Genomic DNA, 26,827 nt, shown 5'->3' with positions numbered 1-26,827 from the left:
TCTGTGAGTAATATTTAGCAAAAGAAAAATAATATAGAAAAAAATATATAAGTATGATAAACAGGTCTTGATGAGAAGTGAAAATTAGAAAGAAGAAAGAGTAGCTCATTTAGTCTTAGACACTTATTGTTTTCAATAAAGCAGGAAATATGAATTATCTGCAATCTAAAATCATCTAGCAATAAAGACGTTTTCCTCCCTCCTCTGTGTGTTTTATAAATATAGAGAGAGAAAAGGCACAGTCTCACCTCAGTGAGGGGCAGGCAGGGAAGTCAGCTCTACTTATAACTCAATCACTCAGCAGCTAGGAGGAAAGAGAAGGCAGAACCTAAATAAGAGGTTTACTTTTGACACTCACTGCTAGTTTTACAACTAGTTCTTTAGCAGGAGGAGGCACAGTCTTCTGTTACCCCTGATTCGGCAGTTTACTGTCTGCTTGGCACACTGTATACTATCTAAGCAATCTGCTGATGGAAAACAGACTATCTATCCTCTTTGGCTTATATTTATTATTATAATTGTCAGATGAAGGGGAGTCTGCATGCATTGCCTGAGAGGTGGGCAGCATCAAAAGAGTTACAGATATCCCCACCCTTGGTCCTCTGATTAATGGCTGGGGAAAAGCACGGGATGGACATGTTAAAAAGGGGGACAGTTTACACGTGTGACTGCACTGGGGGCACTGCCAAAAATACACAGATGCTCTGAGTTCATTTGTTTCTGGGGGCTGTACAGCTGGAAATTGTAGCAGAGTAGGAGCAGCCTTTCTTGTCTTGCTATGTTTCTGCTTTCACACTGAGATCTCTGCGGAATTTATGGTCCTTGGAACAGGACTGTACAGGAACAATACTTTGCAAGACAAAAGAAACAGCTATCCCGCTCTCAGTGCAGGCAAACTGGCTAAGTGACTCACCTAAATCCCATCACGTTTGGGAAGGGGCGGAGATGCTCCAAACTAGATGGTCAGTGTACAGACCACAAGGCTGAATCTGCCCTCTGCACATGGCTGACCATTGATGTTGTAGCTCTGCTTGGTGTGAATGGAGCTGACTGAAAATTTAAAGGGGATTTGTGGTGTAAAGATGCTGGGAATAGGAGTCCTGGCAGCATTTTCCATGGTTAGCCTTGTGACCTACAGATACCTATCCTGGGACCTTGAAAACTCCAGCATAGAAAAAGAGGACAGGCTAGAAGATCATCCTGAAAGAGACGTGGGGCAGCAACCTCATATTATTTTCATATTAGCTGATGATCAGGGATATAGAGACATTGGGTACCATGGCTCTGAGATCAGGACCCCAACATTGGACAAACTTGCTTCAGAAGGGGTTAAACTAGAGAATTATTATGTGCAGCCAATCTGCTCACCATCAAGGAGTCAGTTTATCACTGGGAGGTAAGTACATATTATTTTGTACACAGGGTCGGAATTATTCTTATCTACTTCATAATTCGTGTCTTGTTGCATTTAAAGAGATTTTTTTTTTTTACTCAAACATACATAATACAGGTGAAAGAACAACAGAAAATATTAAAAATACATTTATTTTAAAAAAACAAACACAAGAAATGTAAACTTACTGTCTAGTAACTGTGTTTACAAAGTGATACACAGGTCTCAATTGCTTATTGGCTTGTTAGGAAAGCTCCCAACACTGTATTGATTGATTATAATAATGTTTTTGCTAATCTGGCAGAAAGCAAAGTTAGCTTATTAAATACAGTGACATTCATTTTTCAAATATTTCAAATACTATTAAGTTAAATGGAACAAATTAAAAATAAGTATAGTTACATTTAAAAGAAAATCACACTAATATGCTTAATTTGTAGAATAAAAGCATTGTACTAAATATCAGTTTGTTGGTTTTGCTGTATACCTGATCTTTGCGTTTCATTTGAGAGGAAATCATTTTGGGATTAGCAGCATGAAGTGGAACCAAGCGAAACAAAAGATGTCAATAGGTGTCAGCTGGGTCAAAATACACAGCCTAAAAAAAAAATAGATCAACTCAGGATGCATTTGTTTTTCTTTGTTAAACTATATTTGTTCCTTAGCAGAACGGTGCCAGCATTTTATTCACACTCATTTTGCATCTCAGGGGGAAAAGTTCTGAAAGTTTAGCTAGACACCATGATTCACCACTGGATCCCTGTACTTCTGAAAAGGAAATACTAACTGCTGAAAAGGGTACATGATGATCTCATTAGCTTTAGGTAACTGCAGTGAATTACATCCAAAGTCTGCAGAAATGTCTAGAAGTCAGAAAAAACGGCTCTCTGATTTCAATATGACACGTTTGTGAAAGTTTTCTTCTTTCTAATTAGATAAATATAGTTTATATGTAGCCGGCAGCAACATGTATTATTGACTTTTACAGAATGAAACAATGTATAAAATATGTTTGTAAAGTACTAGCAAAGCAAGTTGTATAGAAAATAATAAGCTATTTCTTGCACTAAAAACCATTGGAAAACTTTTAATCTATGCTTTTTGGGGGTTTATTCTGCTATTAAAATAATTAACTAATTCATTCTTTCTTTAGAAAATAAAAAATGTCCTAAAAAATAAAAACGTTTTTTAAATGTGACAAGGTTTCCTTTTTGCAGGGTGATTAAAAAAAGCTAGATTGCATCTTTTAATGTTTCCATGATACCTGTACTAATAAATGCAATTTGAAGTAAGTATAGGATTGTATTGATACAATTATATGAATATATAACTTTTGTATATTGTTATTACAATAATTCATTAGCACATTATGGTTGCTTGAAACAGGACTGTACAGGAAGTTAATATAATTCTTTAATCAATAAACCATCATATACTAGACTATTTTACAATTATATGATGTGTCTATAACTGTCAAGATATGGATCTTTTTTTCTGCTAAGAGCCATTAGGTTCTTGTTGTGTTCCTGGAACTGAGGCATTGATATTGCAGTTCTGAGTATTATGAGTTGTCTGTAAAATTAGCAGGTATATGTTAATTACAATTAAAGCCATATATTATTATTCCATGTTTAAATTAATGCAATATAAATCCTGTGTATTCTGGAGATAATAAAGTTGATTTGAGCAAACATTGTTTTATAATTGGTATGATGCACCCCCATCATGCAGCAGTAAGAAATAGGGTAAGGCAGCGAGAATGTGCTCTCCATTCCATTCGTAGGGTGAGATAACATATGCGGTGCTGAAACCTGTGTTGCCCGTAAATTCACCTTGCACATCGGGTGAATCACATATATGGCGGCGGCAGATCAGATACTGCCGTAAGTCGGATAAACCGGCGAGGTACAGAAATGTGCAGAAATACAGATATCTGGCGTCACCGATGACTTACGCCTAAGTAAAAAACAAAAATAGTTTAAATTGCCTGTAAAAGTCTAACCCGCCTCCCAAAAAAGAACCCGACACGTCAAAACCCCTAATCCGCCATTCCCCCACATCGCAACTAATAATAAAAGTGTCAAGAGACAAATTAAACAATGGCACTATTTAGGCGATCCCCACTATAATTATTCTTCCCAGTGTCTATATTGACACTTGTACAATGGGAGTCTTATAAGTGGGTTGGTGCTGTGCATAAATTGAAATTCAAACAAGAAATTGTGGAAGTATAGAAACTTGCCACAGGACAGTATGCACCTATAGCACTCTACGCCCAGACTTGTGGGTAGTACTGGGTATGAGAACTTGCTTAAAATATAACTTTTATTAAACTTGCTTAAAAACTGTACACACATTACATGCAACACATATAATATTAAAATCCTCTAAGTCAGCTATGTTTACTTATTGCTGAATAGGGTGAACACTAATAGATATTAATGCCTTATTGTGCTCTGTGTATCACACCAATTCAATCAGCATAAAACAATAGTAGTCTCCTATGTACTATCTCTATCGACAAGGTTGTCGGCATGTATACCTGTATAAGTCTATTGTGGGTAATATTATTGTTCCTCTTAGATCTATCAGTTCCCTGTAGGTAAAATAAATCTGTTCTCCTGATAGTTATATAATAGTGTGTTCCATATAACTAGATTATATAATGGTGTGTTTCCTGTTCACTATGATTTATTGGTGGGTAGCCGAGTAATCTCCTTCTATGGTTATATCAAAACTATGTGTCTAGAGGTTTGAATGTAGACACAAATATACTGATAGTGGATAAATAACTTGTATTAGTACTTTGAGTACCCCTGTGTTATTGCCATTGGGATATAGTGACTGTGTAGGTCAGGGGTGTCCAAACTTTGCTCTCCAGAGGTTTTGGAACTACATTTCCCATGATGCTCAGCTAGATAAAATGCTGGCTGAGCATCATCGGAAATGTAGTTCCAAAACCTCTGGAGAGCAAAGTTTGGACACCCCTGGTGTAGGTGGTAGTCTCTCCCCTTGGATTTTAAGCCTTGGAAATTGGCTGGCTTTTATTACATAGATATTGTCCACTTTACTGGCTCAGATATTGTCCACTTTACTGGCTCCGATTATTATTAAGGTCTTGTCACTTGTACAGTTTCCATAAATTATCTACACATCATATAGGTCATGTTCACCAAATTCAATCAACTGTACTTTTTCAAGTGGTGATGTCATTATTAAGTATGTCTGTGAAGTCTTCATAATGTCAACCATACCAACAGTACTGTCAGAATGAGGAATTCAGATTTAACAAGATTTTCCCCTTCATTACATATTTGATCTACAGTGTTGCTGGTCAACCATCTCAAGACAGGTGACTAATGGCATTGTAATTAATGCTAGTGTTTTCATGTGTGATGAGATCTCACTCCTTTGACAGCAATCTAGCACACTGTGATGAGCAATGACCATTTAATGTCATTGGTGATATAGTCTTACAATGGGACAGATTTTTCATTGTTCAGAATGTTTATTAGTAGATTCTGACACCTTTTAATGGACCAACAAAATCATTATTATTTTTTTCTTTTTCATTCCATAAACTTTCAAGACCTCATAGGTCTCTTCTTCAGATGTAAATTATTGAAAGCTTATTAGCATTTTTTTGGTCAATTAAAATTTATCACAATCTACTTAAATGGTGAAGGAGAGAGTTTAGGAAGCAATGGTTTATACTTCTGCTTCATAAATATCAGTAGCAATTTCAAATAATGGAGCCTGAAACCAATGGGGGCATTGGTCCTTTGATAAATCTGTACTAATACCTCAAAAACAATATTCTCAGCCTTAGGACTCCCTTCACAGTTCATTGGGACTAGGTTCGTCAGGTCTTGAACCTCATCTTCCCAGCCTTGCGGCAAGCAGGCTTCAATGCGCTGCCCGCCGTTAACATTGCACAATTTGCTGATTTTGCAATGCCGCCCCCTGTTTGAGCGTGGCCATTCACACGCAAGAAGGGGCTGTCAATCATCTCAATCTTATAGGATCAAGATGATAGCTATCCACCACCCAAAGTGTCACAGATTAGTTAAAGGGACATGTAACCCCAAAAATTTATTTCATGGTTCAGATAGAGCAAAGAATTTTAAACAACTTCCCAATTTACTTCTATTATCAAATTTGCTTCATTCTCTTGGTATCCTTTGTTGGAAAGCATGCCTTGGTAGGCACAGGAGCTAAGAACTAGCTACTGATTGGTGGCTGCACATATATACCTATTATCATTGGCTTACCAATGTTTTCAGCTCGCTCCCAGTAGTGCATTGCTTCTCCTTCAATAAAAGATACCAAGAGAATGAAGCAAAATTGATAACAAAAGTATAATGGAAAGTTGTTTAAAATTGTATGTTCAATCTGAATCATGAAAGAAAAAGTTTGAGTTTCATGTCCCTTTAGGACAGCTGCTACTTAACTTGCGTTTCAGGCTCACTGTGAGTAAGACTGAAATGCTGGGGCTCAGAAGCAGCTATCTCTGCTTGTTAAATAGAGCCCTAAAAGGGATACGTCAAGAATGAAGCGTACATGGGTGCATTTCAATGTGAAATATAAGCATTAGAAAAAAATGCTTCTAGTAAAACATATTGCTGTTTTTCAGTAGCATACGCACATATCATGTGAAGGCCCGTGCACTAGTATTCATACACTGCACCTTCTCAGAGAGTCAAGAGTGGCTTGTATGACACAAATTAAGTCTTCGGAGCAATACACACCACCACCAGCTCTCTGAATAAGCATAAGGTTTAAATACTGATGCACAGGCCCTCGCAGGATATGTGTGTATACCAGAGAAAAACAGTATTTATTTTTACTAAAAGAATTTTTGTTGATGAAAGTATATTGCAAAAATGTTTATGTTTCACTTTTAAATGCACCAATGCTGTTTTCATTAATGCTTGGTGTTTCTCGTACGTGGGCACCAATCAGCTAAGATGTGGGTGTGGCGTCTATCCGGCACATCAAAAATATGTTATTATTCTGTTTACAATTTCTTTAATATTAAATTGTAATTATATACAGTGGGTATTGAAAAGAATCACCCCTTGAAAATAATCACATTTTATTACTTTGCAGCCTGAAATAAAGACAGAGACAGTTTTTGTTTATCCAGTTGTAATTACTCAGTGCAACTTATAACATCCAAGTGAAAGATATAACACCAACATGTCAGGCATGAACCACCTTTTGCTTTAATTATAGCCTTTAGTCTGTTGGGATATGTCTCTACTAACTTTGCACATCTAGACTATATTTGCCCACTCTTCTTTGGAGAACTGCTCCAGTCCCGTTACAATTCATGGTGACCGTTTGTGGACTGCAGTCTTCAAGTCATGTCACAGATATTCAATGGGGTTTAAGTCTGGGCTCCGACTAGGCCATGCAAGGACATTCACCTTTTTTCTCCTTCAACCACTGTGTGGTCATTTTTGCTGTGTGCTTTGGGTCATTGTCATGTTGGAAGGTAAACCTTCCCATTGACAACTTCCTGGCAGAGGGCAGCAGATTTTCCTCAAGATTTTAACAGTATTTTGCCTCATTCATTATTCCTTCTATCCTGAGTACTCCAGTGCCTGAGAAACACTCCCATAACAGGATATTACTACATCCATGCTTTACTGTAGGTATAGTGTTATTTGGATAGTGAGCTGTATTGGATTTCCTCCAGACATATTAAGGCCCATTTATCAAGCTCCGATCGGAGCTTGAGGGCCTGTGATTCTGGCGAGTCTTCAGACTCGCCAGAAACAGCAGTTATGAAGCAGCAGTCTAAAGACCGCTGCTCCATAACCCTGTCCGCCTGCTCTGATGAGGCGGGCAGGAATCGCCACAATTCAACCCAATTGAGTATGATCGGTTTGATTGACACCTCCCTGCTGGTGCAATGCTGAATATGGAGATTGTATTGCTCTCTGCATTCAGCAATGTCTGTCAGACCTGATCCGCACTGTTGGATCAGGTCCGACAGACATTTGATAATTCGGCCTCTCTGTCTGGTGTTAAGGCCAAATAATTCAATTTTAGTCTCATCTGACCATAAAAATGTTTTCTGTGTGGCCTCAGAATCTCCTAGGTGTGTTATAGCAAAGCTCAGTCGTGACTGCATGTGTCCTTTGTTGTGGAGTGTTTTTTTTCTTGCAACCCTCCTATACAAGTCACATTTGTGGAGAATTCATGATATTGTTGTCACATGCACACAATGACCACTTTTTGTCATAAATTCCTGCAACAACTTCAGAGTTGCTGTGGGCCTCTTGGTACAAGTTTCCTCCTGGCTCTTTCATCCAGTTTGGAGCGACGTCCTGATCCAGAGAGGGTCTGTGTTTTACCAAATACCTTCCACTTAATAATACAATTTACTGTGCTTCTAGGCATTGATAAAGCCTTTGATATTTTCTTGTATCCATCTCCTGACTTGTGCCTGGCCACAAGATTATCCCGGAGATCTTTTGACAGTGCCTTGCCACCCATAGTTGATTGTTTGCTTCAGTTGCACTACCAGAGACTGAGATGCTCCAGGAAAGCTCTTTTCATGCTGTAGCTAATCAATATGCCCACAGCTGATCACAGTTGAAGGTTAAATGGCTTTGTGTGTGCCGTTGAGAAGGTGATTAGCTACAGCTGATTGAGTTTACAAGTAATTCTAGGAGGGGGTGATCCTTTTTGCAACTCAGTGATTCTGTTTTTGAATTGTCTTTATTTTTGTCTGACATTTTGGTGTTATATATTTCACTTTGATGTTATAAGTTGCACTGAGTAATTACAACTGGATATAAAAAAAACTGTGTCTGTCTTTATTTCGGACTGCAAAGCAACAAAATGTTATTATTTACAAGTACTTGTTTTTGCTAAAGGAGTACTGTTTACTATCCCTTTTTGGCAATAAGGAATAAAAAAGTAGTATATAGTCTACTGTCTAGGTAGACTTTGGATCAGTAAAGCACTACTGGGAGCTAGCTGGTGATTGGTAGCTACATGTATATGCCTCTTGTCAGTGGCTCATCAGATGAATTCAGCTAGATGCTAGTAATGAATTGCTGCTCTGGAGCTGAATTCAAGGGGCTTATTTTTGAATTTGCAAATGCAGCTTCTGAGCCATTGAGGTGCAGAATATGAGCCTGCAAAATGCAATTTAAGAAGTAATGGTCTTAAGACCACAACTTCTTGACCTTTTAGCCACTTCAGGGGTGGCATTTCACCCCTCCCCTGGACTAATCTTACCAGGGTAATTGACAACCCCTGCTCTCATGTGACTGATTCAGAGCATTGGTTGGTATTGCACAAAAATGTTGTTTTGCCATCTTACATTTCACCAGCCGATATAATCCTGGCTGGATAGATAGTCAGAGCATTTTATTATTCTATGTTCCTTTTAAAGATATATAAAAGTCCTTGAAACAATTAAGGGTTTATAAGAGGCAAATGTACCTACCTGCCAAAATGTTGCCTTCATATTTTGAAAATGCTTAAAGTACAGCCCCCTCCTCCAGTGCATTCTACTTCCCAGAAAAAGAAACTCTCCAGTAAATTACAGTCGGGATGGCTCCATATTGGTTTGTAGCTTGCAGGCAATCAATCTGAAGATGATCCAGCAGTAATAAATACCTCTTTTGATATGTGTGTGTGTGTCTTTATCTGATATGGATGAACCTTTAATTCTTTTAACATCTTGATATTCAAGATTGAGGGTATTGTGATCAATACTATCTCATATTATTTAAAAATTTTAGTTGTGTTTTTCATTACATTATAACACACCATACCAAGGCAGTAACAGACACACACACAAACACACCATACCAAGGCAGACACAGACACACACAAACACACCATACCAAGGCAGACACACACACACACACAAACACACCATACCAAGGCAGACGTAGACAAACACACCATAACAAGGCAGATACAGACACACACATAAACACACCATACCAAGGCAGACACAGACACACACACACAAATACAAAATACCAAGGCAAACACAGACACACACACACACAAACACCATACCAAGGCAGACACACACACCATACCAAGGCAGACACACACACACCATACCAAGGCAGACACACACACAAACACACCATACCAAGGCAGACACAGACACACACACAAACACACCATACCAAGGCAGACACAGACACACACACAAATACACCATACCAAGGCAGACACACACACACACCATACCAAGGTAGACACACACACAAACACACCATACCAAGACGGACACATACACACACACACACACACAAATACACCATACCAAGGCAGACACAGACACACACAAACACACACCATACCAAGGCAGACACACACACCATACCAAGGTAGACACACACACTAACACACCAAACCAAGGCAGACACAGACGCACACACACACACCATACCAAGGCAGACACAGACACACACGCACCATACCAAGGCAGACACACACACACACAAACACACCAAGGGGAAGCATTCCTATGAGTAAACCATGTCCAATATTTGTGCATGATGTTTACCTTAGTTTATTGAACTATTTTATTTTTATTTTTTAAAAAAACCTAAATGACTCTGTGTGGTTTACTTAAATAACATAATTTATGTAAGAACTTACCTGATAAATTAATTTCTTTCATATTAGCAAGAGTCCATGAGCTAGTGACGTATGGGATATACATTCCTACCAGGAGGGGCAAAGTTTCCCAAACCTCAAAATGCCTATAAATACACCCCTCACCACACCCACAATTCAGTTTAACGAATAGCCAAGAAGTGGGGTGATAAAAAAGTGCGAAAGCATATAAAATAAGGAATTGGAATAATTGTGCTTTATACAAAATCATAACCACCACAAAAAAGGGCGGGCCTCATGGACTCTTGCTAATATGAAAGAAATGAATTTATCAGGTAAGTTCTTACATAAATTATGTTTTCTTTCATGTAATTAGCAAGAGACCATGAGCTAGTGACGTATGGGATAATGACTACCCAAGATGTGGATCTTTCCACACAAGAGTCACTAGAGAGGGAGGGATAAAATAAAGACAGCCAATTCCTGCTGAAAATAATCCACACCCAAAATAAAGTTTAACGAAAAACATAAGCAGAAGATTCAAACTGAAACCGCTGCCTGAAGTACTTTTCTACCAAAAACTGCTTCAGAAGAAGAAAATACATCAAAATGGTAGAATTTAGTAAAAGTATGCAAAGAGGACCAAGTTGCTGCTTTGCAGATCTGGTCAACCGAAGCTTCATTCCTAAACGCCCAGGAAGTAGAAACTGACCTAGTAGAATGAGCTGTAATTCTCTGAGGCGGAGTTTTACCCGACTCAACATAAGCAAGATGAATTAAAGATTTCAACCAAGATGCCAAAGAAATGGCAGAAGCTTTCTGGCCTTTTCTAGAACCGGAAAAGATAACAAATAGACTAGAAGTCTTACGAAAAGATTTCGTAGCTTCAACATAATATTTCAAAGCTCTAACAACATCCAAAGAATGCAACGATTTCTCCTTAGAATTCTTAGGATTAGGACATAATGAAGGAACCACAATTTCTCTACTAATGTTGTTGGAATTCACAACTTTAGGTAAAAATTCAAAAGAAGTTCGCAACACCGCCTTATCCTGATGAAAAATCAGAAAAGGAGACTCACAAGAAAGAGCAGATAATTCAGAAACTCTTCTGGCAGAAGAGATGGCCAAAAGGAACAAAACTTTCCAAGAAAGCAATTTAATGTCCAATGAATGCATAGGTTCAAACGGAGGAGCTTGAAGAGCTCCCAGAACAAAATTCAAACTCCAAGGAGGAGAAATTGACTTAATGACAGGTTTTATACGAACCAAAGCTTGTACAAAACAATGAATATCAGGAAGAATAGCAATCTTTCTGTGAAAAAGAACAGAAAGAGCAGAGATTTGTCCTTTCAAAGAACTTGCGGACAAACCCTTATCTAAACCATCCTGAAGAAACTGTAAAATTCTCGGTATTCTAAAAGAACGCCAGGAAAAATGATGAGAAAGACACCAAGAAATATAAGTCTTCCAGACTCTATAATATATCTCTCGAGATACAGATTTACGAGCCTGTAACATAGTATTAATCACAGAGTCAGAGAAACCTCTTTGACCAAGAATCAAGCGTTCAATCTCCATACCTTTAAGTTTAAGGATTTCAGATCCTGATGGAAAAAAGGACCTTGTGACAGAAGGTCTGGTCTTAACGGAAGAGTCCACGGTTGGCAAGAGGCCATCCGGACAAGATCCGCATACCAAAACCTGTGAGGTCATGCCGGAGCTACCAGCAGAACAAACGAGCATTCCTTCAGAATCTTGGAGATTACTCTTGGAAGAAGAACTAGAGGCGGAAAGATATAGGCAGGATGATATTTCCAAGGAAGTGATAATGCATCCACTGCCTCCGCCTGAGGATCCCGGGATCTGGACAGATACCTGGGAAGTTTCTTGTTTAGATGGGACGCCATCAGATCTATTTCTGGAAGTTCCCACATTTGAACAATCTGAAGAAATACCTCTGGGTGAAGAGACCATTCGCCCGGATGCAACGTTTGGCGACTGAGATAATCCACTTCCCAATTGTCTACACCTGGGATATGAACCGCAGAGATTAGACAGGAGCTGGATTCCGCCCAAACCAAAATTCGAGATACTTCTTTCATAGCCAGAGGACTGTGAGTCCCTCCTTGATGATTGATGTATGCCACAGTTGTGACATTGTCTGTCTGAAAACAAATGAACGATTCTCTCTTCAGAAGAGGCCAAAACTGAAGAGCTCTGAAAATTGCACGGAGTTCCAAAATATTGATCGGTAATCTCACCTCCTGAGATTCCCAAACTCATTGTGCCGTCAGAGATCCCCACACAGCTCCCCAACCTGTGAGACTTGCATCTGTTGAAATTACAGTCCAAGTCGGAAGCACAAAAGAAGCCCCCTGAATTAAACGATGGTGATCTGTCCACCATGTTAGAGAGTGTCGAACAATCGGTTTTAAAGATATTAATTGAGATATCTTCGTGTAATCCTTGCACCATTGCTTCAGCATACAGAGCTGAAGAGGTCGCATGTGAAAACGAGCAAAGGGGATCGCGTCCGATGCAGCAGTCATAAGACCTAGAATTTCCATGCATAAGGCTACCGAAGGGAATGATTGTGACTGAAGGTTTCGACAAGCTGCAATCAACTTTAGACGTCTCTTGTCTGTTAAAGACAGAGTCATGGACACTGAATCCATCTGGAAACCCAGAAAGGTTACCCTTGTCTGAGGAATCAAAGAACTTTTTGGTAAATTGATCCTCCAACCATGATCTTGAAGAAACAACACAAGTCGCCAGAAACGAGAATCTCAGGAACTGATAATGATCTGGATGAATCGGAATATGCAGATATGCATCCTGTAAATCTATTGTGGACATATAATTCCCTTGCTGAACAAAAGGTAAGATAGTCCTTACAGTTACCATCTTGAATGTTGGTATCCTTACATAATGATTCAATATTTTTAGATCCAGAACTGGTCTGAAAGAATTCTCTTTCTTTGGTACAATGAAGAGATTTGAATAAAACCCCATCCCCTGTTCCGGAACTGGAACTGGCATAATTACTCCAGTCAACTCTAGATCTGAAACATATTTCAGAAATGCTTGAGCTTTTACTGGGACACGGGAAAGAAAAAATCTCTTTGCAGGAGGTCTCAACTTGAAACCAATTCTGTACCCTTCTGAAACAATGCTCTGAATCCAAAGATTGTGAACAGAATTGATCCAAATTTCCTTGAAAAAACGTAACCTGCCCCCTACCAGCTGAGCTGGAATGAGGGCTGCACCTTCATGTGGACTTAGAAGCAGGCTTTGCCTTTCTAGCTGGCTTGGATTTATTCCAGACTGGAGATGGTCTCCAAACTGAAACTGCTCCTGAGAATGAAGGATCAGGCTTTTGTTCTTTGTTGAAACGAAAGGAACGAAAACGATTATTAGCCCTGTTTTTACCTTTAGATTTTTTATCCTGTGGTAAAAAAGTCCCTTTCCCACCAGTAACAGTTGAAATAATGGAATCCAACTGAGAACCAAATAATTGTTACCCTGGAAAGAAATGGAAAGTAAAGTTGATTTAGAAGCCATATCAGCATTCCAAGTTTTAAGCCATAAAGCTCTTCTAGCTAAAATAGCTAGAGACATAAACCTGACATCAACTCTGATAATATCAAAAATGGCATCACAGATAAAATTATTAGCATGCTGAAGAAGAATAATAATATCATGAGAATCACGATGTGTTACTTGTTGCGCTAAAGTTTCCAACCAAAAAGTTGAAGCTGCAGCAACATCAGCCAAAGATATAGCAGGTCTAAGAAGATTACCTGAACACAGATAAGCTTTTCTTAGAAAGGATTCAATTTTCCTATCTAGAGGATCCTTAAACAAAGTACCATCTGACGTAGGAATAGTAGTACGTTTAGCAAGGGTAGAAATAGCCCCATCAACTTTAGGGATCTTGTCCCAAAATTCTAATCTGTCAGACGGCACAGGATATAATTGCTTAAAACGTTTAGAAGGAGTAAATGAATTACCCAAATTATCCCATTCTTTGGAAATTACTGCAGAAATAGCATTAGGAACAGGAAAAACTTCTGGAATAACCACAGGAGCTTTAAATACCTTATCTAAACGTTTAGAATTAGTATCAAGAGGACCAGAATCCTCTATTTCTAAAGCAATTAGTACTTCTTTAAGTAAAGAACGAATAAATTCCATTTTAAATAAATATGAAGATTTATCAGCATCAACCTCTGAGACAGAATCCTCTGAACCAGAGGAATCATCAGAATCAGAATGATGATGTTCATTTAAAAATTCATCTGTAGGGAGAGAAGTTTTAAAAGATTTTTTACGTTTACTAGAAGGAGAAATAACAGACATAGCCTTCTTTATGGATTCAGAAACAAAATCTCTTATATTATCAGGAACATTCTGCACCTTAGATGTTGAAGGAACTGCAACAGGCAATGGTACTTTACTAAAGGAAATATTATCTGCTTTAACAAGTTTGTCATGACAATCAATACAAACAACAGCTGGAGGAATAGCTACCAAAAGTTTACAGCAGATACACTTAGCTTTGGTAGATTCAGCACTTGACAGCGATTTTCCTGTAGTATCTTCTGACTCAGATGCAACGTGAGACATCTTGCAATATGTAAGAGAAAAAACAACATATATATAAAGCAAAATTGATCAAATTCCTTAAATGACAGTTTCAGGAATGGGAAAAAATGCCAAAGAACAAGCTTCTAGCAACCAGAAGCAATAAAAAATGAGACTTAAATAATGTGGAGACAAAAGCGACGCCCATATTTTTTCGCGCCAAATAAGACGCCCACATTATTTGGCGCCTAAATGCTTTTTGGCGCCAAAAATGACGCCACATCCGGAACGCCGATATTTTTGGCACAAAATAATGTCAAAAAATGACGCAACTTCCGGCGACACGTATGACGCCGGAAACGGAAATAGAATTTTTGCGCCAAAAAAGTCCGCGCCAAGAATGACGCAATAAAATGAAGCATTTTCAGCCCCCGCGAGCCTAACAGCCCACAGGGAAAAAGTCAAATTTTAAGGTAAGAAAAATGTTAAATTAAAATGCATTATCCCAAATATGAAACTGACTGTCTGAAAATAAGGAAAGTTGAACATTCTGAGTCAAGGCAAATAAATGTTTGAATACATATATTTAGAACTTTATAAACAAAGTGCCCAACCATAGCTTGGAGTGTCACAGAAAATAAGACTTACTTACCCCAGGACACTCATCTACATATAGCAGATAGCCAAACCAGTACTGAAACGAGAATCAGCAGAGGTAATGGTATATATAAGAGTATATCGTCGATCTGAAAAGGGAGGTAAGAGATGAATCTCTACGACCGATAACAGAGAACCTATGAAATAGACCCCGTAGAAGGAGATCACTGCATTCAAATAGGCAATACTCTCCTCACATCCCTCTGACATTCACTGCACGCTGAGAGGAAAACCGGGCTCCAACTTGCTGCGGAGCGCATATCAACGTAGAATCTAGCACAAACTTACTTCACCACCTCCATCGGAGGCAAAGTTTGTAAAAACTGAATTGTGGGTGTGGTGAGGGGTGTATTTATAGGCATTTTGAGGTTTGGGAAACTTTGCCTCTCCTGGTAGGAATGTATATCCCATACGTCACTAGCTCATGGACTCTTGCTAATTACATGAAAGAAACTGTTAGTTGCTTTATTTCAGGGGAAATTATGTTCCTTTTTATTTTTATTTTTTTCCTAGGGCTGGTCTTTCTAGGTCAGAGTTTTCCAACTGGAAATAATAACTCTCTTGGAAGTATTGTATCTTATTTATTTGGAAGATGAATTGCTGTGTATTGGGCTGATATTGTGGTTCCCCGTTATTAACAGAGAAACTTAAAAATAACAGCAGTAGGGAGAGGCTATAAGAATTTATAATTACATGAACTTTTGTCTATTACCTTGATACGCAAGAAGTTTAGCTTACAAACAGGTTTGAAAATGTGCTTTGGTCACAGTTTTAGGGGAAAAAAAAATCTGATGTCCTATCATACTACCCAAAACCTATATCATTGGGCTCTATTTATCAAGCTGTAGATGACGTTTTGCAGCCCTCTCAGTGCAAATACCTTGCAAACCATTGCTTCCTAAAGGGAGATGAAACACTAAATATATTTTGTAAGCATACTGTTAAGGTTGATTCCCGCCACACTCTAGTCATGAATGACGACCATGTTAAAATCTATATTTCTCTACATTCCAATGCTGACCTGTTTGCAAATGTGCAGAAACTCTCCTTCAGATACCTGCAGTGTATCTTAGGTTCCATAATAGCAGCACCCATGATTAAAGGGAGGTGCATGAAATGTATTTAGTGTTTAGTGTCTCTTTAACATTGGTATGTAATTAAAATATCCTGGATTGATCCATCAGGGATGATTGGCAAGCTCTGCTATTGCACAATTGGTTGCTTTAGAGCACAGGGCATTGATCCACAAGGAAACTCCTGTGTAATGATACTTGTGCAGCAAATGACACCTGGGAACATTTGCTTGCCTACTTGTTAATAAAGGGACTTATTGTGTTAGGACCATTTGAAAGGTGATACTATTTAAGTGTAGTCCTGGAATTCACATCTTTTGAATATCTCTTGAGTATGGATATCTTTGCTGTGACCACTTAGGGTCCGATACAAATGTCTTCCTGCAATGACCTAGGCATGGTGTCCCTAAACCGAAATTGGTACCTGCCAGTAGATCTCAAAATGCTGACCAGAAAATAACAAGACCGTTGTGTGAGTTTCTTCTCTCAACAATAGGGATACTATAGCTGATAGAATTATCTAAAATGTGTTTTGCAGTATTTTATATTTAGCACTATTAAAGGGACATTAAACACTAAATACATGCTAGATAGAATGATGCATTCAAAGAAAATATTAGTCCATGACTAAGATGTAGATGTATTTTTTAAAGTTTCATTAGTTGTTTAAAAAGTGACAAAATAAGTGTAAAGTTTTAGTGTCTATAAAACACTGGGAGCTGCCATGTTGTAACTTGTGTTACCTTCTCTGCTGTGGCCAATTAGAGTCAGTTATAAATAGGTCATTAGAGTGTCCAGCCAATGGTTGTGCTGGATTTAACAGTGTTCTGCACTTCCATTTCTAACAGGAACTGAAAAGCTCACAATTTCAGAATGGAATTACAGGCAAAGAGGACAAAATAAATAATGAAAGTATATTGCAGAGTTTTTTTTATTATATACAATTTATCATTTTATATTACCATCTCAAAGTGTTTAATGTCCCTTTAAGAAAAAAAAAAAAGTGGTTCAGCACAAGAATATTAGTTTGAATCACACTGTAAAACTTCACAAAAAAATGTATAACACATGTCTAGGCAGTTTCTTTGTAACATGTTGCAAGGTAAGCCACTACCATACTCAGGCACGCAGTATGTACACAATTTTCTCTGGGGAAATTTTCAAAATACAGGAAAGCTGGTGTAAAAATAAAGTGAAATGTATTGTCTGCTTTTACTATACTTTATTCAGTGGATGAGATTATAAAAGGTTTTAATTCGAAGATTGTATTATTATGCAAATAACCTTGATAGCTATGTGTTTAACTCCATTAAAGGGGTTAAAAGCATAAATAAAGGGAGAATAAAGTTATTTTTTAAGTATAAACTAGAGATCAATGACTGCATTGAACAAACATTCTGTATAAAAATAAAATTTTAAAAGTATTTAAAATGAAATCTAATTTTTTGTTAGCAAAATTTACATAGTTTTGAAGTCCAGGGACACAACCTTAAAAAAAACAAAAAAACATCTTACCTTATTTCTTTTGGCAAGTAGGAGGGTCAGTTTTCCATTAAATGACTTGCAGGTAGAAATTAAAGGGAGGTGCCTTGTAAGGCTTAATTGCTAGACAAAATGTAACCACCTTATGTGGAATTCCATTTTTGTTTAATATATTTTTAAGCTTGCACAACAGGTGCACAGTTAAATAACACAGCCAATGATTGTAATGCTCAGAAGGTCCAATGAATTGTGACACCTGAGCAGGAGTTTAGCTATGTGTTTAACCCCACCTACAGGATTTACATATATAAAGGTCTATAACTGTAGTGAGAGTATGCACTGATTATGAACTGAGTTGCGCAAACTGAGGTTAAATAGACATTTATTTTTTAAAAAAATTGCTACATTTTATTTTGATTTTAATACCTTTTTTAAAAAAAATTGCTACATTTTATTTTGATTTTAATACCTTTTTTCTTCTGGAATAGTAAATATATATATGTTCTTCTGACCACTATACTCATTCATAAACATAAATATATACATAAACAAATGTCCTGTTCATTCTAACTATCTCACAAAGTTGCCTGTGATTGGCCGTACAAGGAGTGGAAGCTTGCTGCTAATACAGTTTCTTGGCTTCAAATAGTATCTCTGACTGTCAGGCCTGAATTCTTGCATCTTGTGTGGCCTGTGTTTTGGCACCTGCTCCACTATTTGTCAAAATCACATTACTTCAATTACAACGATGTCATTTATAAATTTAACTTTATTTCTTCCATTTGCTAAATAATTTGTTATAGCACCCTTTTATACACATTTAGATAAATTTACCATTGTCTAGGACGGTAATGGGTTTCTGCAAATGCTAAGCTATGTTTAGCATTGAATGTGATACACTGTAATTAAACCCTTCACTACCGGAACTTTCACAGATGAACATGACCAAAATACCAGATAATTTTTAGCATTTTTGCTATTACTTCATTTAAACAGAAATAGAGCCTTGTTTTTTTTATTTACTTGTCAAACAAGCAGACAACCCAAGGTATTGATCTAGGCCCATTTTGGTATATTTCATGCCACCATTTCTCTGCCAAATGCGATCATAAAGAAAATTTTTTTTAAAAAAAATCACAAACTTTGGGTTTCTCTCTGAAATTATTGGCATACCTCTTGTGCAATCATGACACAAATGGTTGTAAAAGCTTCTCTTGGGATACCCTTTGTTTAGAAATAGCAGACATGCATGACTTTGCCATTGCCTTTTGTTAATTAGAAAGCTGCTAATTGCAGCTGCGCACCACACCTCTGAAATTCCTGGCATTAAAGGGGTTAATCAGGTAGCTTGCAAGGTTAATGGACAGTATACTATAAAATAGTTTTTCCCTTAATGTGTTTCCAATTACTTTTTTTACCAACTGCAGAGTATAAAATGTATGAGATTTGCTTTTTTAAGGCTTATTTGTGTATATGAATTAGCTGATTTTGTGTTTTGAAGCCACAACCTAATTAAATGGGTTGAACTTGTAGATATAATCAGATCTCATTACTTTATCACATTGTGTAAATATACCTACTTCTTTATCTTAAATCTGTCCATAAACCAATCACCAATACTTGGAGAGAACAATGGAAAATTAACATTTTATTACCTTATCTCTTCTATAACCCACTGCGAGTGAAATTTCTTCTGCTGGCTGTGTTAACACAGCTTGGCCTTGAGGCCTAACACTTTCAGGATGGGTGGGGATACCACAGGCTAAATAATCTATTTCAAATGCCAATATAAGAGTAATGGAAATACTTGTAAACAATTAAATGCACTCCAGCAGGTAAAGTGACTCATTGGGAACAAATTAAAGGGGATATTTTTTTTGAGTAAACTGTCCCTTTAAGTGTAGAGATTACCCTCTCTCTCTTCCCTCACCCCCACCCCCTCACTGGTCACCCCATCTTAGGTGCTGACAGACAGTCTGCCAATATGAAAATTGAAGGCATTTTTTTATATTAAATATTTCTTTTTTATATATTTTCTGCAGTGTAGGATTCCCCATTACCCTCCAACCTGCCTGATCCCTCCCAAACAGCTCTCTATCCCTCCCCTTCTAATTAGTGCCCCCATCTTAAGTACTGGCAGCTGTCTGTCAGTACCTATAAAACACTTTTCTTTAATATATTTTTTTTTTATTTTTTTTATTTTTAAGTTTCTGTAGTGTAGTGGTCCTGTTCCATATGCAGGCAGATGCCTGGAGCTCAGGAACTCCAGCTCTTGGATGTAACTTAACAGTTACCTGCTGGAGCTTCCTGCAACTCCAACGTATATATATATACGTTATGTTGTACAATAAGCGAAGTGCCGCACAACGTATATTGAAACAAATAAAATAACTTTTAAAAAAATAATACAAATTTAATTTTGTTTTAAGATTGTTTTAATAATGTTTGTAATGTATGGTAGGAATACTTTTGCATGCAAAGGAACATTTTTAAATTAATGAGACTTTAATTTAAATGTAATTATTTATAAGGTTTATATAAATTGTTTCAAATAATTACAATGGCTATTTAATAAATATTTAGCACACCTCATTAAATTCAATCTCTCAATTTCCTTTTTCTCAGTAACTATTTTGTAATACATAAATGGGTCCATATATGAAGTATTTAACAAACATTCGGCTAGATTTAGAGTTTTGTCGGTAACGACCCGCGTAGCTAACGCTGGCTTTTTTCTGGCCGCACCTTTAAAATAACTCTGGTATTGAGAGTCCACAGAATGGCTGCGTTAGGCTCCAAAAAAGGAGCGTAGAGCATATTTAACGCCACTGCAACTCTCGATACCAGAGTTGCTTACGGACGCGGCCAGCCTCAAAAACGTGCTCGTGCACGATTCCCCCATAGAAAACAATGGGGCTGTTTGAGCTGAAAAAAAAACTAACACCTGCAAAAAAGCCGCGTTCAGCCCCTAACGCAGCCCCATTGTTTGCTATGGGGAAACACTTCCTACGTCTGCACCTAACACTCTAACATGTACCCCGAGTCTAAACACCCCTAGCCTTACACTTATTAACCCCTAATCTGCCGCCCCCGCTATCGCTGACCCCTGCATATTATTATTAACCTCTAATCTGCCGCTCCGTAAACCGCCGCTACTTACATTATCCCTATGTACCCCTAATCTGCTGCCCCTAACACCGCCGACCCCTATATTATATTTATTAACCCCTAATCTTCCCCCCACAACGTCGCCTCCACCTGCCTACACTTATTAACCCCTAATCTGCCGAGCGGACCTGAGCGCTACTATAATAAAGTTATTAACCCCTAATCCTCCTCACTAACCCTATAATAAATAATATTAACCCCTAATCTGCCCTCCCTAACATCGCCGACACCTAACTTCAATTATTAACCCCTAATCTGCCGACTGGAGCTCACCGCTATTCTAATAAATGTATTAACCCCTAAAGCTAAGTCTAACCCTAACACTAACACCCCCCTAAGTTAAATATAATTTTAATCTAACGAAATTAATTAACCCTTATTAAATAAATTATTCCTATTTAAAGATAAATACTTACCTGTAAAATAAATCCTAATATAGCTACAATATAAATTATAATTATATTATAGCTATTTTAGGATTAATATTTATTTTACAGGTAACTTTGTAATTATTTTAACCAGGTACAATAGCTATTAAATAGTTAAGAACTATTTAATAGCTAAAATAGTTAAAATAATTAAAAATTTACCTGTAAAATAAATCCTAACCTAAGTTACAATTAAACCTAACACTACACTATCAATAAATTAATTAAATAAAATACCTATAATTATCTACAATTAAACTTAACACTACACTATCAATAAATAAATTAAATACAATTCCTACAAATAAATACAATGAATTAAACTAACTAAAGTACAAAAAATAAAAAAGAACTAAGTTACAAAAAATAAAAAAATATTTACAAACATTAGAAATATATTACAACAATTTTAAACTAATTACACCTACTCTAAGCCCCCTAATAAAATAACAAAGCCCCCCAAAATAAAAAAAATGCCCTACCCTATTATAAATTACTAAAGTTCAAAGCTCTTTTACCTTACCAGCCCTGAACAGGGCCCTTTGCGGGGCATGCCCCATGAAGTTCAGCTCTTTTGCCTGTAAAAAAAACATACAATACCCCCCCCAACATTACAACCCACCACCCACATACCCCTAATCTAACCCAAACCCCCCTTAAATAAACCTAACACTAAGCCCCTGAAGATCTCCCTACCTTGAGTCGTCTTCACCCAGCCGAGCCAAATTCTTCATCCAAGCGGAGCAAGAAGAGGTCCTCTATCCGGTAGAAGTCCTCATCCAAGCGGGGCAGAAGAGGTCTTCCATCCGATTGAAGTCTTCATCCAAGAGGCATCTTCTATCGTCATCCATCCGGAGCGCAGCGGCAGCATCCTGAAGACCTCCGACGCGGAACATCCATCCTGGCCGACGACTGAACGACGAATGACGGTTCCTTTAAATGACGTCATCCAAGATGGCGTCCCTCGAATTCCGATTGGCTGATAGGATTCTATCAGCCAATCGGAATTAAGGTAGGAAAAATCTGATTGGCTGATTGAATCAGCCAATCAGATTGAGCTCGCATTCTATTGGCTGATCGGAACAGCCAATAGAATGCGAGCTCAATCTGATTGGCTGATTGGATCAGCCAATCAGATTGAACTTGATTCTGATTGGCTGATTCCATCAGCCAATCAGAATATTGCTACCTTAATTCTGATTGGCTGATAGAATCCTATCAGCCAATCGGAATTCGAGGGACGCCATCTTGGATGACGTCATTTAAAGGAACCGTCATTCGTCGTTCAGTCGTCGGCCAGGATGGATGTTCCGCGTCGGAGGTCTTCAGGATGCTGCCGCTCCACTCCGGATGGATGACGATAGAAGATGCCTCTTGGATGAAGACTTCAATCGGATGGAAGACCTCTTCTGCCCCGCTTGGAGGAAGACTTCTACCGGATTGAGGACCTCTTCTTGCTCCGCTTGGATGAAGAATTTGGCTCGGCTGGGTGAAGACGACTCAAGGTAGGGAGATCTTCAGGGGCTTAGTGTTAGGTTTATTTAAGGGGGTTTGGGTTAGATTAGGGGTATGTGGGTGGTGGGTTGTAATGTTGGGGGGGTATTGTATGTTTTTTTTTTTACAGGCAAAAGAGCTGAACTTCTTGGGGCATGCCCCGCAAAGGGCCCTTTTCAGGGCTGGTAAGGTAAAAGAGCTTTGAACTTTAGTAATTTAGAATAGGGTAGGGCATTTTTTTATTTTGGGGGTCTTTGTTATTTTATTAGGGGGCTTAGAGTAGGTGTAATTAGTTTAAAATTGTTGTAATATATTTCTAATGTTTGTAAATATTTTTTTATTTTTTGTAACTTAAGGGACAGTCAACACCAGAATTTTTGTTGTTTAAAAAGAAAGATAATCCCTTTATTACCCGTTCCCCAGTTTTGCACAACCAACACAGTTATATTAATATACTTTTTACCTCTGTAATTATCTTGTATCTAAGCTTCTGCTGACTGCCCCCTTATTTCAGTTCTTTTGACAGACATGCAGTTTAGCCAATCAGTGCTCAGTCCTAGGTCACTTTACGTGCATGAGCTCAATGTTATCTATATGAAACATGTGAACTAATGCCCTCTAGTGGTCAAAATGCATTCAGATTAGAGGCAGTCTTCAAGGTCTACGAAATTAGTATATGAACCTCCTAGTTTTAGCTTTCAACTAAGAATACCAAGAGAACAAAGCAAAATTGGTGATAAAAGTAAATTGGGAAGTTGTTTAAAATTGCATGCCCTATTTAAATCATGAAAGTTTTTTTTGGACTTGACTGTCCCTTTAGTTCTTTTTTATTTTTTGTACTTTAGTTAGTTTAATTCATTGTATTTATTTGTAGGAATTGTATTTAATTAATTTATTGATAGTGTAGTGTTAGGTTTAATTGTAACTTAGGTTAGGATTTATTTTACAGGTAAATGTGTAATTATTTTAACTATTTTAGCTATTAAATAGTTCTTAACTATTTAATAGCTATTGTACCTGGTTAAAATAATTACAAAGTTACCTGTAAAATAAATATTAATCCTAAAATAGCTATAATATAAATATAATTTATATTGTAGCTATATTAGGGTTTATTTTACAGGTAAGTATTTATCTTTAAATAGGAATAATTTATTTAATAAGAGTTAATTTATTTCGTTAGATTAAAATTATATTTAATTTAGGGGGGTGTTAGTGTTAGGGTTAGACTTAGCTTTAGGGGTTAATACATTTATTAGAATAGTGGTGAGCTCCAGTCGGCAGATTAGGGGTTAATAATTGAAGTTAGGTGTCGGCGATGTTAGGGAGGGCAGATTAGGGGTTAATACTATTTATTATAGGGTTAGTGAGGCGGATTAGGGGTTAATAACTTTATTATAGTAGCGCTCAGGTCCACTCGGCAGATTAGGGGTTATTAAGTGTAGGCAGGTGGAGGCGACGTTGAGGGGGGCAGATTAGGGGTTAATAAATATAATATAGGGGTCGGCGGTGTTAGGGGCAGCAGATTAGGGGTACATAGCTATAATGTAGGTGGCGGCTCTTTGCGGTCGGCAGATTAGGGGTTAATTATTGTAGGTAGCTGGCTGCGACGTTGTGGGGGGCAGGTTAGGGGTTAATAAATATAATATAGGGGTCGGCGATGTTAGGGGCAGCAGATTAGGGGTACATAAGGATAACGTAGGTGGCGGTCGGCAGATTAGGGGTTAAAAAAATTAAATCGAGTGGCGGCGATGTGGGGGGGCCTCGGTTTAGGGGTACATAGGTAGTTTATGGGTGTTGGTGTACTTTAGAGTACAGTAGTTAAGAGCTTTATGAACCGGCGTTAGCCCAGAAAGCTCTTAACTCCTGACTTTTTTCTGCGGCTGGAGTTTTGTCGTTAGATTTCTAATGCTCACTTCAGACACAACTCTAATTACCGGAGTTAGAAAGATCCCATTGAAAAGATAGGATACGCAATTGACGTAAGGGGATCTGCGGTATGGAAAAGTTGCGGCTGGAAAGTGAGCGTTAGACCTTTTTTTTAATGACTCCAAATACCGGCGGTAGCCTAAAACCAGCGTTAGGAGCCTCTAACGCTGGTTTTCACGGCTACCGCCAAACTCCAAATCTAGGCCATTTAAAACTGAAAGCAGTAAAATATTAAATATGCACTCTGGGTAGTTAAAATATAATCTTTTGCTTCTAAGTGCAATCAAGTCTTTAAAGTCGACTTTAAAATGTTTACCCAGTGACCACTGGACTTAAGATGAATACAATTAAACACACACACTGTTATCCTAAATATTAAAAGTAATAAAGCCATACAAATCTCTCTTTTTTTTTAACAAATTAGACAGTTTTCAGAGTAATGTACATTGCATTAGTTTTTAGATTTGCAAAATATCCTTTTTATTTCCATTTAGTAAGCTCAATGTGTAGTTTGAAACAAACTTTCCAGCCTACATTTCGTAAGATGAAACCAAGAGATCTATAGGTCTAAAATGCTTAGGTAATTCTGATACAAGGAAACTTCATACACACCCATAAATAAATGTGCACATCAAAGTTTTATATACATATACAGGAGGCCCTCGTTTTACAACGGTTCAATTTACACCGTTTCAGAATAACAACCTTTTTTCCAGTCATGTGACTGCTATTGAAAAGCATTGAGAAGCAGTGCATTTATTAAAATAGCCAGTAGGTGGAGCTGTCCGCTTGTGTTGCAGCAAAGCCAAGCAAGCTGAAATTAATCAGTTTAACCAGACCTGAGCTATCGAGTAGATTTCAAAGGAACAAGATCTTCCTGTCTATAAATCAGTCCAGATTGCAATGCATAGAAAGAACTGTTTGCAGAAAAATGCAAGTGAAGTCTGTGTTGTGTGATTATTTTATTAGGTTTATAATGCTGTTTAGCAAATGTTTTTGTTCATTTAACTTAGTTTAATTATATATTCTGTGTTGTGTGATTATTTTATTAGGTTTATAATGCTGTTTAGCATTTAAAGTCTTCATTTCAAAGCTTTAAAAAAATGTATTAGGTGTTACTTATGACAATTTTGAGAGGGGCCTGGAACCTATCTCCCTCACTTCCCATTGACTTATATTATAAACTGGGTTTCAATTTACAACGGTTTCAATTTACAACCATTCCTTCGGGAACCTAACCCCGGCGTAAACTGAGGGCTACCTGTACTCAAAGGCCCTTTTTTATATGAAGACAATCCCTTCTTTTGACTATACATAACACACAATTGTTTCCAACCTTGTTTGTTAAAATTTTGTTAAAATATAAATTTTTCACAAATTTTGTTTGTACAGTTCTTACATGTCATAATATATACATGAAAGAATAAATCTGCTGGGCCTGCTGAAAAAAATAATATATGTGTGGGGTTCTCACTGAATAATGGCCTAAAGTAAGGGCTTAAATACGAGCAGCATCTAAAAACTCCAAAGTATCTTAGGACATGGGTGAAAATGGCTCAGCAGTTGAGGGGTTGATGATAATTTGAATAGCAAGATGCAAAGTCACATTTTGCAGCAAGATTTAACAACTATTTGTATGGGTAGGTTTTTATGTGTAATACCATTCCCATTTTTACAATGTAAATTTAATGAATGTTTGAAATGTTTTTTATTGATCCCTTCTACTGTATGTATGTATGTATGTGTTTGTGTTTAAATCATCTAGCCAAAGAAGAGAGCTGTAGATCATCAGGCTTGATGGATGGATAGGTTAACCCTTTAAATGAACCTGAGAATTCTTTTGGTTTATATTTTACTTATATTCTATGTATTTCTGATCCACTAGTAAAAATGTTTTAATAATTTGACTTTGAATATTAAGTAAGGAATCTTGGACATTTCTTAATTTGAATCATGGCTGTGCTCTCCCATCATGCTACTTTACAAGGTTCTCACCCATGGCTACCTAAATAATA

General features: G+C 37.5%; 1 protein-coding gene across 1 annotated transcript in view; it reads left to right on the top strand.

Annotated features, from left to right (window-relative positions):
- The first annotated feature begins 1,040 nt into the window (after positions 1 to 1,040).
- ARSJ (arylsulfatase family member J) overlaps positions 1,041 to 26,827 on the top strand; it is a 180,195-nt gene continuing 154,408 nt past the window's right edge. Inside the window, exon 1 of the mRNA XM_053700191.1 lies at positions 1,041 to 1,396. Within this exon, the coding sequence (XP_053556166.1) occupies positions 1,041 to 1,396 (356 nt within the window). The remainder of the gene's footprint in view (positions 1,397 to 26,827) is intronic.

This window comes from Bombina bombina, chromosome 2, assembly GCF_027579735.1.
Source record: "Bombina bombina isolate aBomBom1 chromosome 2, aBomBom1.pri, whole genome shotgun sequence".
Classification (NCBI taxonomy): domain Eukaryota; kingdom Metazoa; phylum Chordata; class Amphibia; order Anura; family Bombinatoridae; genus Bombina; species Bombina bombina.
Note: the sequence above shows the minus strand (reverse complement) of the source record. Positions and strands in the feature narration are given on the sequence as shown.